At 38.7% G+C, this 19,919-nt stretch overlaps 2 protein-coding genes across 2 annotated transcripts; both read left to right on the plus strand.

Moving 5' to 3' along the window:
• Positions 1–493: 493 nt before the first annotated feature.
• On the plus strand, positions 494–7,114 carry LOC146449156 (uncharacterized). Its single transcript, XM_085101960.1, has 3 exons — positions 494–642; positions 1,352–1,449; positions 3,975–7,114. Exon 3 carries the CDS (start codon positions 3,984–3,986, stop codon positions 5,775–5,777), a length of 1,794 nt encoding a protein of 597 aa, XP_084958086.1. The 5' UTR covers positions 494–642; positions 1,352–1,449; positions 3,975–3,983; the 3' UTR covers positions 5,778–7,114.
• Positions 7,115–8,571: 1,457 nt separating this feature from the next.
• Positions 8,572–13,568, plus strand: LOC146449157 (uncharacterized). The gene is made up of 3 exons (XM_085101953.1): positions 8,572–8,830; positions 11,202–11,571; positions 12,482–13,568. The coding sequence occupies exons 1-3, from the start codon at positions 8,572–8,574 to the stop codon at positions 13,566–13,568; spliced, it is 1,716 nt and encodes a 571-aa protein (XP_084958079.1).
• Positions 13,569–19,919: the final 6,351 nt, after the last annotated feature.

Genomic DNA, 19,919 nt, shown 5'->3' on the forward strand with positions numbered 1-19,919 from the left:
CCGTACATTACCTTGCCTTTAAACTTCGCTTTCTTTTATATAATACCTGATAAAAACCTCCTAAAAGTTCGACAGTCTCTGAAGGGTTTTCACGCAAAACAACTAGTACGTTTCTTTTCATGCAAAGTAAACACTGCTTCATTTACAAACGCAAGCTATTTGAATTTATTAACCTTCTTATATAAACATTAAAAACGTTTACTTTTGATCGCTTTCCCCGATAACACCTTGTTGCTATGTATTTGTAACTATGGGAACGCAAAACCTCCTCCGTCGTATTTTTATTTTTTTTTTCTTATCTCCCGAAATAAGAGTCAAAAAATCCTTTTATCGAGGCACTTCCAGCGACTTTATTGACAACGCAACGAGCAAAGCAATTAGCCTTACACAAATTTAATTTCACTTTTTTTCTTGTCACTTTGAAACAACACCGCTTTCCGTCATTATAATATAGATTAAAAATTTCCATATGCTAAATGTTTTGCCACTCCAAACGTAAGCGTTGTCAGCCATCTTGAATTATAGAAACGTTTTTCACTAATTTAAGATGGATGAAAGCAGAAAGTTTAATCGAAAGTTTACCGAAATAGAAGAATTTCGTAACTGAAATTTTGGCATCAAGGTGATTAGCAAGTCGAGAAGGTATGTCGTTAGTGTAGAATCCAGGCCATGATTGAGATTATAATTTTTGTGAATTATTTCTTTCTTTTGGATATAATGATGATAACGGATGGTCTTGGGAGGGAAGGTACTAGGAAAAAGCTAACAAGACGTGATTGAAAGAAAAATTAGGAAAGAATCGACAAAATTATGGTGCTATGAAACCGCTTCGTATTTCTCTGATTATTAGTTACAAAATTATTTTTGCGAGCTCATGATCAATCAAAAAATAAAAAACCGCGAATTCAGTGATTCGATTTATCGACCTAATAATTGTTCAGATCAAAAGTTCGCAATCTGCCTGGGATTGTTTTGGGGGGATCGTATATTCATGACGAGCTGTATTTTCTACCCGATTTTCACTAATTTGTTTTTTGTAGAATTGTTGGTAATATGAATTAAGAACCACCTCTCTGGCTACATTTTTGTTACTTCACTGGCATGATCGGTGTCAATCATATAATTTGATTTGAAAAATATCAGTTATTAAAGGAAATAAATGAAAACATTGGCGCATCCGCGACTGTAAGCCAGTTCAAGGGCTTTCAAACGTGCGACTAATCCGATTATATATTACAGAAAACTCAAACTCCGTGCATTGCCACAACAACGTTAGTTAATCGGCAGGAATTCATAACGAATTTAGGGCGTTCGTCACTAAATATAATCCAGCTCTTTTACTCTTGTGCAGATTTCATTTACGTTGGAAACCGTGAAGACATTTCTGACACGAAAACTCCGACAGGGAAGAGAGGAAGATTGGGCGGCTGGTAAACAGGTTGCCAACAAGTGAGTGATAATCAATTTATTGGCATTGAGTATTGGTCACATGAAAATTTCAATCTCTCACTTTGAAAGTTTTGCTAGTGGAAGAAGTATATGGATCTACAAATTCAGATATTTTCGGACAAAAATTATATAAACCGCTCTAGTTTCTAGTATCACTTTAATAAAAGGCTATTTTTGTCTGACAGAATCGCGAGTATTGGTATCGCTAACACAACAACAGCGCGCTTTTTCGCTGAAGTTTTGTTTTATTTTAAACGTTCATTGCAACCCGCGAGCGGCCACGTATGACGCTAGCTCTCAGATGTGATCTTCGCCACAAACGTCAAGGATTTCAAATGTCGTAGCTTGTATCATCAAACTTTAACTTTTATTCTGAGGTGTGCGCTTGTTGCAAGCTCAAACGTTTGAGCTGAGAGCTTAGAAAAGTAGTAAGTAACCATTCAAATTACAATTACAGTACATAATGCCGAGTAGTACTTTTTTTCAGTTTCTGCGAAGTAAGAGTATTCCAACGTTAGTCAAAATCAACTTCTAAAACAACAGAACAAGAGCATGCACGGAATTCGAGCATTTGAGAGTAAAGTGCTGATTTGGTCAACTGCAGTGATTTTACTTGTGGCCAAATGTTGTCCGTCTACCATAGCATGGTAACCATGTTAGTTTTAAATTCAACATCTGTTATATAGGCCTTATTCCTATTAAATCCGAGGCACCCAACGTTTCATTTCGGTAAACATCTTTTCAAAAGGCCTAAACCGTGTGCGAAATCATTTCCAATTGAATTTATGCAAGAAAAAACTAGAGTTTTCTTGGATGTTTTGTCGCCTAAATCTTTTGAAGATGAAAAAGTTAATTCATTTTGTTTTCGATGGGGATGAAAATGATTTTAAATGAACGAAACAAGGAAAGGTAGGATTTTCGAAAAGCGATCATCAGCTCGTAAATTCGGGGGATAGTGTATCTGTTCTCTAAAACTGATTTTCTCGACTTCAAATTTCAGCTGAAGCATTCCAAAAGATCAATCTTCGTTTTCGCACAAAAAAGTCCCTCTTAAAGGCCCAAAACGATCTTAGAAAGTTCAACTATTTGTGTTAAACATTCTCATTAGATGCCACGACGGACAAGCCTTAAAATATTAGCGATGATAACAGCTTAGAAACGAAATTAGTCACCATTGGTCTTCGTGTTCTGCCTGCTAAACACTGATTTGCCTAGAGATTCTGGAACGTGAAAAAATCGATTATTAACAACATCTATACAGCAACTGTCAAACCGAAGGTCAAACATTTGCTTTTTATTCGAAGGAAAGAACTTTTGAACAAAGGCCTCTCGAGTGATATTGCCGGAATTTCAAACTGGTTGTTTGTGAAATAGCCGCAATGTTTTGAAACCACTGGCGACTGTGTCTGCCCATACAAATTAGTTAAAAAATTCGATGTTAAAATTAAATGTTTTGGCAATGAATTCAAAGGTCGGCATAACTCGAAAATATATGATTGACACAGCGTAGAGTTGAAGCGTTAAACAGTCAAATTTTTAAAGTTTAAATTTTGTATATATTTTTCCAGATTATAGTCTTTCTTCTTCTTTAATTACAAGTAACTCGCATTTTAACACTTTTGGTACACCAAAACTGTAGATGAAGTCATTATCTAGAAGAAAACAACGGTTTAATTTATTTTGTAAATATTCTATGCAAGTTTACATCATTCAAACGAAAAGAACGTTAATGAATTCGCTACCACTTAGACCAAAATTTGCATGCGCCAGCTTTGATTGGCTGAAATATAAACGCAAACATACGTGCTCTGTTTCACAGATCTTCTCTGTTGTTTGGGGAAACAGAAATTGTTGCTATAGCAATTAGAATCAAGAAAAACAAAAATTTATTAGATACATATACTAATTCTAATCATCCGTCGAAATAGGTCTCAGAGTTTGATCTGTATCTCTCTAAGTGTGTGGTTTTCTTGTTGTTATTGTTGTTGCTTTTTGTGTAAAAAAATATATACATACTATAAATCGCAGGTGTAAGGTTAGCCTCCCACACAGACGTTCTTAGGGGTTCGTCACGCGTTCCTGAACCCCTAAGAACGTCTGTGTGGGAGGCTAGTGTAAGGTGTGCAAGTTAAATTCAGAACCCGCCGGGGTTTCATTCATAATTCTTCATATTTCGCCGCGGCTAACATTTGCACATGAACACTGAAACATTCACAAATCGTTCTTTACAAAGCAAAAACTTATTCGTTTTACTTTTAGAACTCACCAGGAACTCACCAGGTTAATCAGTGAAAACTGTCATTTAGGTATTTAGAAGGGCCTTTTAAGATATCTCGAACAGACCAACCGAAAAGAAAGCAGTTTTTCTACGGTGGGTATGTGAAAGGGCTACCATTTTCTGTGGAAGGTATTTGAAAGGGTTCAGTTACCTTTTCTGTCAAAAATGCATGTTATATCAAAATTTTAAATCACCGTGATAAGGGAGACTAGGATGTGTGTTGCTAACCAACTGATTCTGTTCCCAGGCAAACAGAATGGCAGCAGTGGCGTCAACTTTCGCTCCAACAGTCACTGTTAAAGTTTACAAGAATGGAAACCGTAACTTTCTGGGTAAAACGCTTGTTATCAACAGACGGCACATACGGACAATGGAAGCCTTGTATGACCAGGTGACGGCGCACATTTCAGCGTTTAACGCGGTACGAAAAATCTGCACGCCGATCGGTGGCCGGCCGGTGCAGAACCTTGAAAGCATTAGAAACAAGAGTGTGTACGTGGCTGCCGGGAGAGAGGAATTTAAAAAGTTAAACTATGCTGATCTTGGCGTCTCAAAACCGCGCCCCCCTCGCAAAACGAACAATTCTCCCAAGAAAACTGTCTTTGTGACGGAGGGAAGGCATAAGATGGACTACGAGTGGGGAAAACGTGATTTGAAAATACTTTACGTGTTTTGTAATGGAGACGTGTTCAAACCCAAAGTGAAAATAGTTCTGCAAAAGCGATTGCAGCAGAGCATGGAACAGATTTTGAACATCGTACAGGAACATGTTTTCTTGGCGGCTGCTATTGCGGCACTGTATACCAAAGATGGTAAACTTATCTTAACGCCGGCCGATTTAGTCTCCGGAGGGGATTACGTAGCAGTGGAACGGGGACGATCTTTTAAACGAATGAATTACGGAGGAGGCGCCTCTTCGTTTACAAGGAGCCCTCGAGCGCCGTTTCTACCCCAGATAGGCAACGGCCAGTTGACCAACACAGGTCGACTGCCAAGAAATGACATGGCGAAGCGAAAACCGCGAGTAACAAAAAATAACATTGAAAGCAAAGGCAGCGAGCAATCACGTGATCAGTCACGTGTTACCAACATCACGTCCCTGACATCACCGCGCGACGTCATTCGCAACTCGTCTCCAGACCCACCCACTGTACACGGTCTGCTTCAGCCACGCATGTCACAGGACGTTGAAAGTATGAATAATTTTACAATATCTTCCTCGCCACCTGGATGGCTTGAAGATGACACCCCAGTACCTGGAGAAGCATCCCTGGTGAAAGCAGAAAACGACGAGGACGACACCTTAACTGTTGGGAATGTGTTTAAGGCCAGTGGCTTGATGCAGGAGAAAGCAGATCAAGTTAATGACACGCGCCAGACGAAAGAAGAGAAACCGGTCGATTTACTTCCGGCGGAAGAAGTTATGGAGGAAGTGCTTGAGCAAGTCGAAAATGCAGGGACGAACATTTCCTACGAGGAAGACCAAGATGAAAGGAAAGAAAATGAAAGGACTGAAGATGAAGATGAAGTTGAAATTATTGAAGATGATTCAAAGAAGGCGCAAGTCGCGGATAAGCTAGATAAATCGCAACTCCAGGCTTGGGAAAATGACGAACTCGAAGATGAATCTGAATCAAGACCAGCTGATGAAGGTGCCAACAAGAATGAAAATTCTCGTCAATTGCCAAAAGAAGACAGCGGTAATCCCACTGGGTCATCTGAAACTCACATCAAGAAAGCAATTGATGATTCAGCGCCGAGCGAGCAAGAGAACGAAGACGGCGATGTATTGCCTGCATCTTCGTCTGCCGATGAAGCAGTTAGTACAACTGATGCTGTTGAAAATAATGACAACATACTTTCTAGCTCGGAACCTGAAAAATCTGAACACCACTCAAACGAATCTGAGGAAGGCAAAGATGGGGTCAATTCCGGAGATGATAATGTAGCTAAGAGTGAATCGGTAAATCAAGCGAGGGGGGATGCATCCCTTGATTCAAATAACAACTCAATACCTGGTAAAGAAGCTAGTGACAGTAACAACGCTTGAGGGCCTCTGACCTCATTTCATACAGTTGGCCGGTGCTAGATGTTTTATGCCAAATTGCAGAAAAAAATGCCTCTTGCATACAGTCGACTCTCGCCTTGCAGACACCTCGCTATTACGGACACCCCGATAATATGGACAGCAGCGAAATCCCCGGCAAAAATAGAGTACAGACGTTTGATTCAAATAAATTCCCGCTATTACGGACTCTCGCTTAATTAAGAACACTAACTCGCGATACCGAGGGTGTCCGCAATAAAGAGAGTTGACTGTAATAAGAAAAATCGCAAGCCTTTCGAGATTGAACCTTTCTGTAAAGCACTTTACAGAACGTTGTCATGTGGCGTGGTTCCGAAAGGTATACTTAAAATTACACGTATTTGTATGCATTGGCTTATTATACAAACCACGGTAAAATTCGTTACAGAAAAGAAACAAATCTCTGCAAAGGAACTAAAAATGAAAGTATTTTTTGCTTAGTTTACTTTATTAAATAACGACCTCTAAAACACCGTTAAATTCCGAGTGGAAGCCTCTCCAAAAATAACCCGCTCCAACTGTGTAAGTCCGCCAAAATCCTTGTTATAATAAGCGTTTCTGAATATCTACAAACGAATAAGTAAGGTTAAGCTATTTTAATTTGGTTTGGATTGTTGGTTTTTATGTCTTTTCAAGCTGTTTTAATCCATTTTCGTCGTGAAGCGCAAATCCCATTCCCTTACCCCCCCCCCCCCCCCCCCGATAAAAAAAGCTCCCCTATGAATTTCACGTACTTTGAAAAGATTTTACGATCAGGGTTTTATGGTATTTCCCGCTTTTAGGAATTTTTCTTCGATAGCCATTCAAAAACATTTGAAAGGAATATAGGTTAGTAGCAAGGTTAATATTTACTGTATAAGGCTTTGTGGCTTCATATTACACTGTAAATAGAGATGTTATTCGATGTGTATAGAGCGGTTTTCATTTGAGTCGAAAGTAGTTCACCTTTGCTTTGCCTTTGCTTTACCTCGCTCTGTGATTAGTTAAAAAACTCGCGCCACTTTCTCAACCAATGAGAAACAGCACCAAACCCAATCGTGACTTAGTCACACGCGTTTTCCCGCGCTTGACGCCGTTTACATATGTTTACTTCGAATTTTGATTGGTTCATTGCGCTGTTATATCTTAGCTCCTGATTGGCCAGAATAATGACTTTTCTTTTGATTTTACTACACTCATTTACAAACCGCTCTATTCCATGATTCATTCATATGCTGTCAATATTAAGTATTTTTCTCGATATTTGGTTTGGTTTGTAAAGTGATTTTGTCAGGACTTGTAATAAAATAAGGACCGGAATGATAAAATGTTTTCAGTGAGAACTGGAAGTAGACTGTCAAAAGAAGCGAGAAGTTTTTTTTATTATTCGATAACGATATCAGTCAAAGCAAATCTATAATGTAGTGAGCCCTTGTATCATAAACGAACTTGTGGCCTTTGGTTTTTCCTGTTCCAATGCTCTTTAGTTCGAGCGAATTTCGCTCTTCCCCACATCAGTATGAATCCAAGCTTTCTTTTCTCGAACGCAATGGCGCAACTTAAATCGTTTCCAAGATGATTTTCAAATTCCAGAGGATTCGAACCCTTTGTATATGAGCACATGCCGTTAAAATTAATTGGTCAGGTACTGTTGGCTATTGCGTCCATTCTTAATTGGATTTTTTAACTGACCGGCGAAAGTATGAAAATCAATTAAAGAAGGTATTCCTATAACACGCATACCGCAACCATAAGAGCAGCCAGTCTTATTTCATTTTTGCGTGAAACGTACGGCCGCGAGTTATGCCACCCGACGCAGACAGCAAAGGGAAAAGCAGGAACTTAAGCCGGTTCTCGATTGCATGACTCGGAATGAGGCCTTAGCGCTAATTGAGCCCTACTGACAGTTGTATAGCGACTAAAAATGCCACAAAAATGTCATCAGCTTCTATCGAACATCACAAGCAAACTGAGTAGGCAAAGCATTGGCTGTCTGAACGAATAAAGAAGCCAAAGGACGACTAAAACAACAGATTCATTGATAGTTCTATATTGATCCTGTGGGTAGCATTCAGTTTCTTTTGATTTGTTTGTTCGTTTGTTGGCTTGTTTGTTTGTTTGTTTGTTTGTTTCCTCCGTTAACAAAAAGCCTCGTTTCACCTGCAGCAGTAGGCGGATGCGATCGCGTTGGTTAACGCTTAAGCTTCTACTAAAGAACGATGACTGCATTTAAAAAGTTCCACATCCAAAAACAGAACATGAAAAAATACATACACCCAAAAAATGCGTTATTCGATATATTAGCTATATATTGTTTGGAATGGCCACAGTTATGCATCAGTTCAACCACGCATAGCGTAATAAATCACCCTTGGTTTCGTTCGGACCCCCCATAAATGCTGAGATTGATGGCTTTCAGCAAGATAACAGACGCATTATTGAGAAAAATAAAAGGAAATTAAATCTATAAGCTGGCTGTAAACGACAGCGCGGGCGTCAGCATTTTAAATTATCTATAAAGGAAGAAAATACCCTTCTTAATTTCTCGCCGCTTGAATGCCGATAACAAATTTCCGGAGAATGTAGTGTGGAATATTTGTCCCGTGTTTTGTTTGCCGTTATTTCTAAAACAATTATACAGCTGGATATGCTATTTTAGGGAACGAAAAAAGCCGACTAAAAACATTTAACGCACAAACTTCATCAGGTAAATCAAAATCAAAATTTCACTGAGTCAGGCTGAATCGTGCTTTTCTCTCTCTCTATCGACGGAGAGAGAATGAATTTGTCAACAAACGCGAAAATTAAGCTGATAACGAAGGAAAATGAAAGTCGCTTCAGGGAAGAGACTGTGGATATTTTCAGGGTTAATAAAGACGCCAAACGTTGTTTTTTGTGCAAGGATCGACGTGAATTTGGCTTACTGCAGTCCACGCTTGTCGATCTCAGAAAAAACAGCGAAAAGAGGATTCAGCGGTATAAAAGCGATACGCGAAATCTTCAATGGGTTCTTTACAGTTTGCGTCTACAGAAAACAGGTAAGAATTTCTGAATATCCATCGTGGAACGTTTAGTGAAAGAAGTATAATGAATTAATTTTGATGGGCGTGTTCTTTGAAGTTGAGCAGTGCCTGGCGATAAACTTGCCACAAGTCGCGGAAAGCAGTTTTGAACCTGACTGGATTAAGACGAAAAGCTAGGATTTTGTGAAGCCTTTTCCTGGCCGTTGATTAATTCAAGTGTTATAATGTAGAACTGATTTGTTCTCCCATCTACTACCTCTAACTCATCCATAATTAAGTACTTGTTTATTCACTTTTGTACTGTATTTCGTGAGGAAACCTAATTTCTTGAAAGCCTCGTAGTTTCTTTTAGATCTCCCCAACACTTCTTACCTGTAAACCTGTATTTTGTAATTTGTTATGTGTGTATTATGGCAAAATAAATAAAATGTAAGGTAAGTTTTAACGCGCCAAAAAAGTTTCTTTTTGTTGCATGTGCAAGAAAATTGGACTCGTTTCCTGTGAAATGTGAAATGTTCGAACAAAACCGTTTAGATGAAATTACTGAATTAAAATTCAGTTTCTTTCTCGTTGCTCCAGTCAAATTGGGTACCGAAAATACGCTGGTCTTCCTTCGCCGTCACCGCTAGCTTTCACGAAAATTTCAAAATAAAAAAACTTTCGAACAGGAAAGAGTGATACGTGCCTTGAATGATAAAACGAAGCTTACAATGGGCTACATGCAGCGCTGAGAACGCATTTATTCTCACCACGTTTTGATACAATTTGCAAATGTTTTGTTGCAGTAAAGAAATAGACATGTTGAGATTCAACGGTGAGAAAGTTTTGTTTGCTTTGTTACCACCAACGTAAATATTCCCTTTTATAAATGGGAAAATGAGGTTGAATCGAAGTTGAAATATCATGTTTAAGGGAACCTTAAAGGTTAAACATTAGGGGAATTTGATTTTCGTTGTTGTCGTAACTGTGTTGCTTAGAAACCAGTGATGCCCTTATAACATCAGTCATAGAAGGACAAAAATGAAAAATGGAAGGCTGTCTTTTGTCGAAATATTGGTTTGAAAGAACAAAACCAGAGGCCAAACCTCATAAAAGATGAATTGAATTGACAGCTATTTGAAAAGATCGGGGAAGCAGGAAGTTTGGAGTTAAAAATAAAACCAACGTATGAATAGTAACATCACTTCTTCCTACAATTTTTTTTTTCTCGTGGCCTTTTTCCTCCTCCGTTTCGACTTGTTCTTCAACCCTGCTATTTTCCCTTGGGTCTGCAAGAATGGCAGTCTACACCATTGCAGGTTGTCTTCTTTAGTGCACTCGATAGCTAGCGACTATTGTGCTTTCATTTCAATTACGTATTGACAAACGAATGCGCGAGTTTAGTAATTAGCGATAATGGACCAATGTGGAGTTTCACACTTAACGAGAATTTATTTTTTACCAAGTAAGTGATAGAGAAGAAAATTTTCAGTTTGAGCATAGACTAAAAGGCAAAGAAAGACTAAGACGAACAACAAGAATATAAGTATTGTTAACTCCATTCTGTTAAATTAACAAGAAATCCGAGCATCTAGCTACAATAAATAAAATACATTTTTTATTATTTTTAATGACTGAGCTTTTCTACACTTTTGCGGCGTCTTCTGACGCTTGCTAATGCATTCGTGTCGACATTACATCATTTCACAGCTATTAATACCAATCGATAACATAATTGTTTTCCCATAATTAAAAATTTAATGCAGTGCAAAACAAGAAAAAAGTAAACGCACTTGAAATTTGCTGGAGAATTTTGAATCATGAATTTTAAGACAAGCCATAGATATACAAAATATCTTGGCAATGATCAAGATTACGCGAGTGCACCTTTGTGTATACAGCCGTATACGTATTGTTTGGACGGCGATAGAATGTACAACACAACAAGAAAGGTTTGTGGTGGCAAAAATCGCAGGGACAACGTTTCGTTAATGCAGAAATTGCAGTTGTTAGAAGAGAAATCAGCAGTTAGTTTGAGGAAATACAGGGAAGAAAAAACAAACCTTGAACAAATAGTCCATCATCTGAATTGTCAAATTGAAGGTAGGAGATACAACGTTCCTTAAGAGTCTAAGGAGTCCATGATTTTATTTCAAAGCCTCAATTTTTATTTCCATTATTATAACATGAAAATTGTTCTAGTTGTTTATCTTACACTCCTTTTAGACCAAATAGTTTGCACTCGACAACTTTACCCTTTATTTGTTTATTTATTTATTTATTTATTTATTTATTTATTTATTGTCAATCTGGGCTTGATGACCTCAACGTATTAGAACTCAAAACAGGAATTATGCTACAGATTGTCTCTGAAAAACAATTTTTAGATGTTTTCAATATCTTACAGGTTTAACCCCTTTTGGAAGCATCATTGATGGGGACAAGCATCACCTGGCTTCCTTACGTGGAATGCAAGCGAAGGGTGACTGTCGGCAGATCAAAAGCATTCGCCGGCCCCTTGCTCCAGAGACCACTCGAGATCACGGTTCCAGGCCTGCCATGCAGTCTGGTTTGCAATTCATGGAGAAGTCCATCGTTCCACGTGCGGTCAAACGCGAGATTCTAAGACGCCAGACAATGAGACTTGAGGCGAAGAGGCAGGAACGATTAGAAGAGAATAAACAGCGAGATATGCAGTTGGAAGATACCGTAGGAGTGTATACGAGAATAAACATGATAAAGGGTAATTTGAACTACAAAGGAAGGCCCATACACAGGTAAAGAAACAATAAAACGTCAATAATGGTTTCGAATCTAGGTTTTCGCATTCTTCCCTTTAATACTCCTTTATTGAAAAGTATTTGATCACCACGAGTGCCGATATGGGACTAAACTAAAAGCAGATTGTTATAAATCCTGTAAATAACATTGGACAACTAAACTGTAGTACCGCAAGAAAACGCTCTCTGATCGCTTTCGTTTAGATTATATACTAATAGTGATCACACTTTCAGATTTTGACAGACTCAATACTAAGCTTCTCTTTAAGGTAGCTCACAGCAGTAACCATCACTTTCCATCACGTATATTTTGACGGATCAATACCACTCTTTATCAGTTGATACAACAATAATGGTCTCAAACAAATATCTTGTCGTTGGAAAATACAATACAATACAATACCTTTATTTTACGTGGTAAATGTTCTTAGCTCATCAGCTACTTTAAAGACATACCACGAAAAATAAATAAATAAATAAATAAATAAATAAACTAAAAATGATAATAAAAAAAAACAGGTCATGGTCATTTTCTATACATAATAGGTTATCATAGCAACAGTATAATTTATTAAAAACGCTCCTAATTTTAGTTTGAAGCATTTGCAACTCAAAAACGAGCTAAACGCCCCCCCCCCCCCCCCCCCATTTTTATTATAGAACTGTGATAAGCTTGTTCAGATACAACTTTTAATAAAGTTTAAAAAATAAATAATTGTAGGAAGAGGTTCAGAGCCACATGAAATTTTCGCGTAAATAAGTATTGTTGCTAATTTCTTTCAAAAGAATAAATATCGTCGTGCATGTTTCAGATTGAAAAGGCATGGTAGTTCAGTAAAATTGCGCTCAATACGAGTTGAAATCTACGTTTAATGACCCTTTCAAATCATTTCATTTTCATTTACAGTGTCGATCAAAGCAGACTACAAGACTCACCTGGATTATCACGAGCTCCCAAATACCACCTAAAGTCATCTTTACTGATTGAAACAATGACCTCGTCCTCTAAAGAATCCCTTGGTATCAGCTGGTACGATGAAAGAAGCTGCAGAAAAGATACTCGTAATTTAAGGAGCCAGGAGGTTCCGTCCTCCAGACAACCTAAGGCAACGGAACACTCCAGAAATGTTGCAGGTAAATGGAATGTAAAAGGAGTGTTTGTGAAGCCAAAAGGCAGTGAGAGCGCAGTAATTGACATCAAAAAGGAGAATGAGGAATGTGCTTCGAGGGATATTACTAACAAAATTCAAGAGAGAGGATTGGAAAAAAATGGTGACATTATTCGGGAGAAAAACGGAAAAGAGACCTTTGAGAAGAGGTCACCGGAATTCGCCACTGCATTCCAAGGAATTTCCGACGAAGCAAGTGATGTGAGAACGATAGGAAATGAGTTGGAAACTGCTAAAGCAGCAGGTAACGGTTTGGAAAAAGGAACGGTCGGCAATAATGCTAAAAAGTTTGTTCGTGTGGTAAAGAGCAGACTGATTCTACCGATTAGATTGCAGCAACAAACAAGACGTGGGAAAAGAAAGGAGTCAAAATCCTCGCATGGCCGTGAGGGGAGATGCGTGGATAAAGAAAGTACTGTGGAAGAAAACATAGAAGAAAAAACAGCAAAGGGAACAAATGAGGAGGAAAATGTTGAAACTAGCGCAAACCTAACTCCTTTAAGCGCTGGCAAGCTACAACAGTTGATTAGAGAGAAAGTTCTAAGCCAATCACAAACGAACAGCAAACGAACCAATCAGAAAACAATGATGCTGAGTGACTACTTGCGCACGCTCCAAAAGCATATGGGGACCGCAGAAAGCGTCGCCGAAAGCAACTCACCTGATTTTAGCGAAACTCCATTTATGGCGGTAGGAAAAAACGAAGACGAACAAAGAGAAAGAATTTCAACGACGATGCAAAGGCGGTTAGAGATGCTGCAACAGCAAATTGTTCGATTGCCCACAAACTTTACACTGTTGGACGGTGACTTGGTGGAAGATTAACCTAGTGTCTCGAAATAGAGCTGTAGTCAGACGTCTTTTTACAAAAATTCTCTGGAAAACGATGCATACATGAATACGAATAGCCAAACAGAAGATCGCAATTTTAAAAAGCGAAGACAACAGCAGTTTTTAATCGTAATACACACAGGGGGCTCTAATACCTTTGTTGTCGTCGCTGTCTTTTCTGCACTTTGAACAATATGCGTTGTACTACTTATAGGTTATTATACTTAAGAAAATAATAACTAAGTATCACAGTGCGCGTATACACTGGCAAACATTCCGAAAGCGTCGGTATTAACACGGGACTATAAGCAGATATTCAGTAAATTTCCCGAGTCAGAATAACAACTCTTATAGGAATGTTTTTCAGGAGTAGAACTTAAAACCAGCTGCTGTCGATAACTATCCCTGCCATCTGTAGCCAAAGACCCACTTTCAGTGCACAGCAAAGCAAACTGGTGATTTTTTGTTATAGCGAGGAAGAAGAATATTCCCAATATCTATTCATGCCAAAATATGTCTTTTGACCTAAACATGTTGACACTACAAATGATGGAACACTCTAGTCAATTGGCATTAATTGGAAAGAAACGCCTCGAAGCTGACACTTCAGAGACTCTTGTCTGGGCTCTAACAAACCCTCATAAAAAATTGTGATTACTACAAACTGAGCCGGCGGTTGACGCCCACTTAATTCCACTGACACATAAACAACACCCAAAATACCAGAAGGCAAATATATAAGATAGAATATTGACGAAAAATGTTGAAATAAAAAAGAAATTGTGAACTGAATCTTAGCTCTATTTCTTTCAGTCGACCATGATCGTTTTTAAAAGATGCATTAATATGAGCTGGAATCGTTTTACAAACTCGTGAATGGACGAATTCCTGTCGAGATAGGAATCCTTTGAACTGAGTTGCGACCGTTTTAGTGAACGACAATTTTCAGATCAGTTATAGTGTTCACAACAACAATTATTGAACAACAAGAATGCGAACTATCAAATGAGTGAAGCGCTTCCCATCAATATTGTTAGTTTCCATTTTGGGCTAATCTTTGTTGCATGCATTTTTAAATCTTCTTCGTATATGGAAATTTAGAAATAACACGAAACTGAAATATTAGTTTTCATGACCGCTAATAGCCAGTAGCCGCTCGAGCCGTTGTCCATTTCTAAACGGTTTCATCTCTACTTCAAAAGAAATTAATAATATGACAACTAAAATTAGTGTAAGGGCCCCACTCGAGTTTTTGCAGTTTTTTTGACAGTCTATAATATAATGTCTTGACATTCGGGCCCTTTGCATGTTTACATGACAGGCCACAAAATCATGGGTACTGACTCGTGCCACTGTTTTTGGGTCCATGGGCGCCTATGCCCCCAAAACAGCTGGGCTATTTCTTTACAAAAGTATGGGTACCGTACCACTTTCTTAACAGGGCGTCAGTACTGGATCATTTTTGCCTGTCGCCAAAAAGGCCGGCCACAGTTGATGAGTAGCTTCTGCTAATTATTATAACTGCGACTGTAGTAAGTAAAGGTTAACAGGCATTAAACAGATTAACAGGCATTTTGTCTCTTTAAATCAAAATAGTTTCTCGTAAGATCTTTAATTCCTTGTTTTAATTAATAAACGGGACAAGACACATAATTTGTTTTGACTGCCCGTTTAAACCGCTGGAGGATTGCAATTACAACCACACATGTTAATGTACCAAACTGTTTTTGATTTGTCTACCCGCGAAAATAAACATTTTTCCCTGTACGGATTCGATTTTTCTACGCAGCGTTCCCTGGACAAACAGGGAGAGAAAATTGTTTTCCTTTCCTTCATTTTTTTTTCCACTGAAGTAATCAGTACTAGAAAAAAAAAAGGAAACCGGCGTTTCCCCGGCTTTGGCGTGGCTAACATACGTACGTGCGTACCTCGAAATCTGATTGCTTTATCAATCACGGCATCAATTACGTTTTTTTTCTAAAACAGCTGTGGTTTATTTTTAAGTTTTAAGTATTTTTAAGCCCGGATCACCTTGTAACCTGAATAGCAACATGAAATGAAAACAATATTTAGGCAAATACTTCAAATTCACTTCAAAATATTACGGCCCCTTTACAATTTTTTCCCAATTGTTCAACATCATCAAGGGAAACTCATTTTCTCTTGACATTATTCATTTCTGCTATTTTTATCTCATATCTGTTTTCTCTGGTTGTGTGTGCCGTATCACGATTTGTAATTCAGTGAAGCCATAAACATTAGCAATTGGCGTGATAAAAACCTGTGAAAAAAGGATTCGTGGAATAACTGATAAGGTGTAGTCGGTTGCTTTACGTCTAAGCGTGTATTTCGTTTCGTTTCGTCAAGGAAACAGCAAAATTCATTCAAATACCCTATCATGGTACTTATGATGAAGAGCTGGCGCAAAACATATTCCTGATCCAATATCACGATCTGGATATTTTTGCCACTGAAATAGCAACAAAAAAGAACAAGTTTAATTTTAATCGGCTCCACGCGTACCTTGTTTTAATTTTTTTTTCACGTGCAGAGAACGACCGTGTAAACCAAGCACAAAGCGTTCGAAACATGTAGCTAAAGACTTTTAAAAGAAGCAAGAAAACCACCCTTTGTTTTATTTTCCAAAGACGCAAAATCGATCGATTTTGAGTGAGGAAGTTGAGAGTACTTCATGCTTAACCAGCAAAATTAAGAAATAAAACTGACTCGTGACTCGACTGCGATACAAGAGGTAGAATTCCATTCCCAAGCAAAAATTCCTCTGTTTGCCGAGTTGTCTGTTCACATGTCTATATCGAAATCACATGAGGACGATGTGCATGTGTCATCAAGTTATTAATGTTTTAAAATGTTAGAGACCGGCTACAACCTAATCACTGATCAAAAATGGCGCAAGATGTTGAATTGCCAATTTTCCCATCCTGTTTGATAAAAGCACGCAAATAAAGTCCATTAACTTCAAAGATCGAGAACTGAAGCCTAAGTTTCTTTAAAAATCCCGGTTCGTTGCAGATATTTGACCCTGGGAAGACTCCTTTACAATTGCATGGCTTCAATTTTCGTTCATGAACAGTTAGATTCTATCGAAATACAACTGATAAGAAGGGTCAAATTTAAAAATTCCTAGAGCGGTGATCTTAGCTTGAGCCAATCATGATTTGACGAGTGAACTAATTAATATCACTCCGCAGTGCGATAATTTCTTATCAAAACCTGTCCTCCCTATTATGTGATATCAAGACAACCGCGCACGAAACCCAGCTTCAGCGAACATCCGAAAGGCCAACTGGAAAACATGGACTGGACTCTGGACTGGACTCTGGACTGGACCCTGGACTGGACTTTGGACTGGACATTATTGAACGAAGTTAATATTTAACTAATAATATGACGATTAACAATCTCTATTTAATTATTAACCAGCGGGAAATTTTTTCAACACTTTCAACACGTTTTAAGAATGCATGTTTTTTTCAAACGGAACATAAACGAAAAATCGAACAATGCTGACAAGTAACTCAACTTTACCTTACTTTACGTGGATAATATGACGATATATCTCATGCGTGCGCTGTCTAAAGAATGTTAGGAATTGAACCAGATAGGACTACATTTTAGGAATGTAGTCCGATTCAAACACATTGTAACGTGATGACTTCAAACTTTAACAGCCTTCACGCAATCATAGCCAAGCGTACAAGTCGCCGGGTTTGTAACGTTATTTCCCGCTGTAAACAACTGAAGTGCTTATTGTAGTCCTATCTGGTTCAATTGTAGGTCGGGAATAGTGCGCAAAGCGATCGCGCTCAACATATCGAATATATTGAATTGGACTACATTCCTAACATTCTTTAGACAGCGCACGCATGAGATATATCGTCATATTATCCACGTAAAGTAAAGTAAAGTTGAGTTACTTGTCAGCATTGTTCGATTTTTCGTTTATGTTCCTTTTGAAAAAAACATGCATTCTTAAAACGTGTTGAAAGTGTTGAAAAAATTTCCCGCTGGTTAATAATTAAATAGAGATTGTTAATCGTCATATTATTAGTTAAATATTAACTTCGTTCAATAATGTCCAGTCCAAAGTCCAGTCCAGGGTCCAGTCCAGAGTCCAGTCCATATTTTCCAGTTGGCCCATCCGAAAAGCCTTACTTTAATTTTGCAGCCTGTGGAGGCATTATTTAGAACACTTAATTAAAAAAATGTTTCAATTAATGACGGTAATGATATTAACTTCTTACAAATAGGGCTACTGTTACAAGTCAAAACACCTCCCGCGCGCTCACGCGAACGTCTGGATGTACGCGCGGGAAGCTAGGAAGTGATCCCTGCGTGAGGACACGCGAGTTGTTGAATTGTCTACTTACTCGCAATGTACTCGCGAATCCGTCATCTCTCATTTGCAGAATAGTTTGAAAATGATCAGTCGCCATCCAGCTCCATCGCCAAAAGAAACCCGACTAATGTTCACTAATGGCTACCTTGAGTTCTCGCTTTCCGGGAACAATTGATTTCCTTGTCTTGAACGTTCAAGTGGGAGTCTAGTCTAATATGAGGCTCCTAGACTACGCCCCTCAATTATGGGCTCACTCAGCAGGCAAGTCTCAGGAAAAAAAAAAAAAGCAAAGGCATTTGTAACTGATTTCGAGGAACAAATAGCAGTATTATAAACAGCATCACCACAAGTTGCTGCTCACTAGCTTTCATTTAAATGCTCCCATTTGATGATTTCGCACGAGATTCAGAAGTTGAACTGAACCACCTTGCACACAGCATCATAGAGCCGGAAAGTGGAAAGCCGGACAAACTTCGCTTCAACTGACGACCTGCACAGTAAACATCGCCACACGAAAGTACTGAATAGTAGCTTTAATTCAGTAGAAGGTATCATTTTAACGGTTTAGTCATTCCGCGGTCGACAGTGGACCGCCCTAGATCCCGAGAAATTCACACAAGATCACAGATAAAACCTACTAGTCAGTGTAATGGCAGAGATGATCAATGGATGATTTGTGATTATAAAAATTGACCTGTTCTTGCCCCTGTCTCAAATCTGACATTCAGACGGCTAAACCAGTTATAGAACAATAAATAACACTTCAATGGCTTTATATAATCCCGGCCTCATACTTTTTTTGAAGCGTTTGTAAGTGCAGTCGGCATCGGTCACATCTACTACACGGCTTTCATGCTTACTTAGCAGTTCAGCTCCGGCGGTACCAGTACAGTATAAAAAGTCCCGCTATGTAAACTGAGTTATGAATCAGACGGTTGGAAGATCGAAGGGTAGGTGTTTCGAGGCTAGGTTGGTCTCTTTGAATATTGCTGTGTTGTTCCCTTAGACAAGAACTTTTGCTCCACATTGTCTCTCTTCACCCAGGTGTACAAATGGGTACCGGCGACATACTGCTGGAGTTAACCCTGCGATGGACTAGCATCCCATCCATGGGGGAGTAACAACACCCCTAGTCACTTCATGCTGCACTGGAAACCACTTACGCTCGTAGTGCAAGTAGTGCGACTCAGTTACCTTACCTATATAAACTGACACAAAAGAAAATAATCTCTCGCTAAATCCCCTCTTTCAGGACGAATTACCTAATGCTGCCACCGGGCATTCATCTGAATGGGCATTTCTTTATGGGTTCATTTCACAGACTCAAAAGATTTGTATATATGCCCCAAAGTTTTCTTGTGTGGCCAGTTGAATTCCACGCTCTCAAGAGTTCCAACCACGTTTTATGGGCCGGTTGTTCGAAAGCGGATTAACGATTGAAAGTTAACCGAGGCCGTCAGTTCACCTCGCTCGTTCCAAATTTTTCTGAAAGGCTTATTTTAAACTAAAGTTACAGAAAGTACACTATCGATTCAGTATTTAGACTGGAATCTAAGTTCACATTAATCCTGGGCTAGCCTAATCGTGGTTTGGCGTGAAGAACTGCATCGGCGCCCTCCGATAATAAACAACCAGAATAACATCATGGGAAGTTACTGCTTGGTAAAACCGCCACTGTACAACCAACGCAGCATAACTGATAAAAGCAGTGTACCATAGGAAAGTCAGACCGTAGCATAACTAACACCCAACAGTTCATTTCGGTGGATTAATACCGAAGTTTTTTCTGTGCGTTTTATGACTTTGCGGGAAAAGCAGATCTTATAGCAAGGCCTATTGTAGTCCAAAACGAAAATTGGGGGTAGCCACGAATTTTTCAGAGATATAAGCAATAGTATCTCTAAAAAGCGCCAAAATATAAAGCAATGTATGGCGTTTTTATTTCCATATTGAAGCCGTAAAGTTTTCTTGGGCAAAATGTCAGT

This window comes from Pavona decussata, unplaced genomic scaffold, assembly GCF_977016875.1.
Source record: "Pavona decussata unplaced genomic scaffold, jaPavDecu1.1 SCAFFOLD_619, whole genome shotgun sequence".
NCBI classification, from domain to species: domain Eukaryota; kingdom Metazoa; phylum Cnidaria; class Anthozoa; order Scleractinia; family Agariciidae; genus Pavona; species Pavona decussata.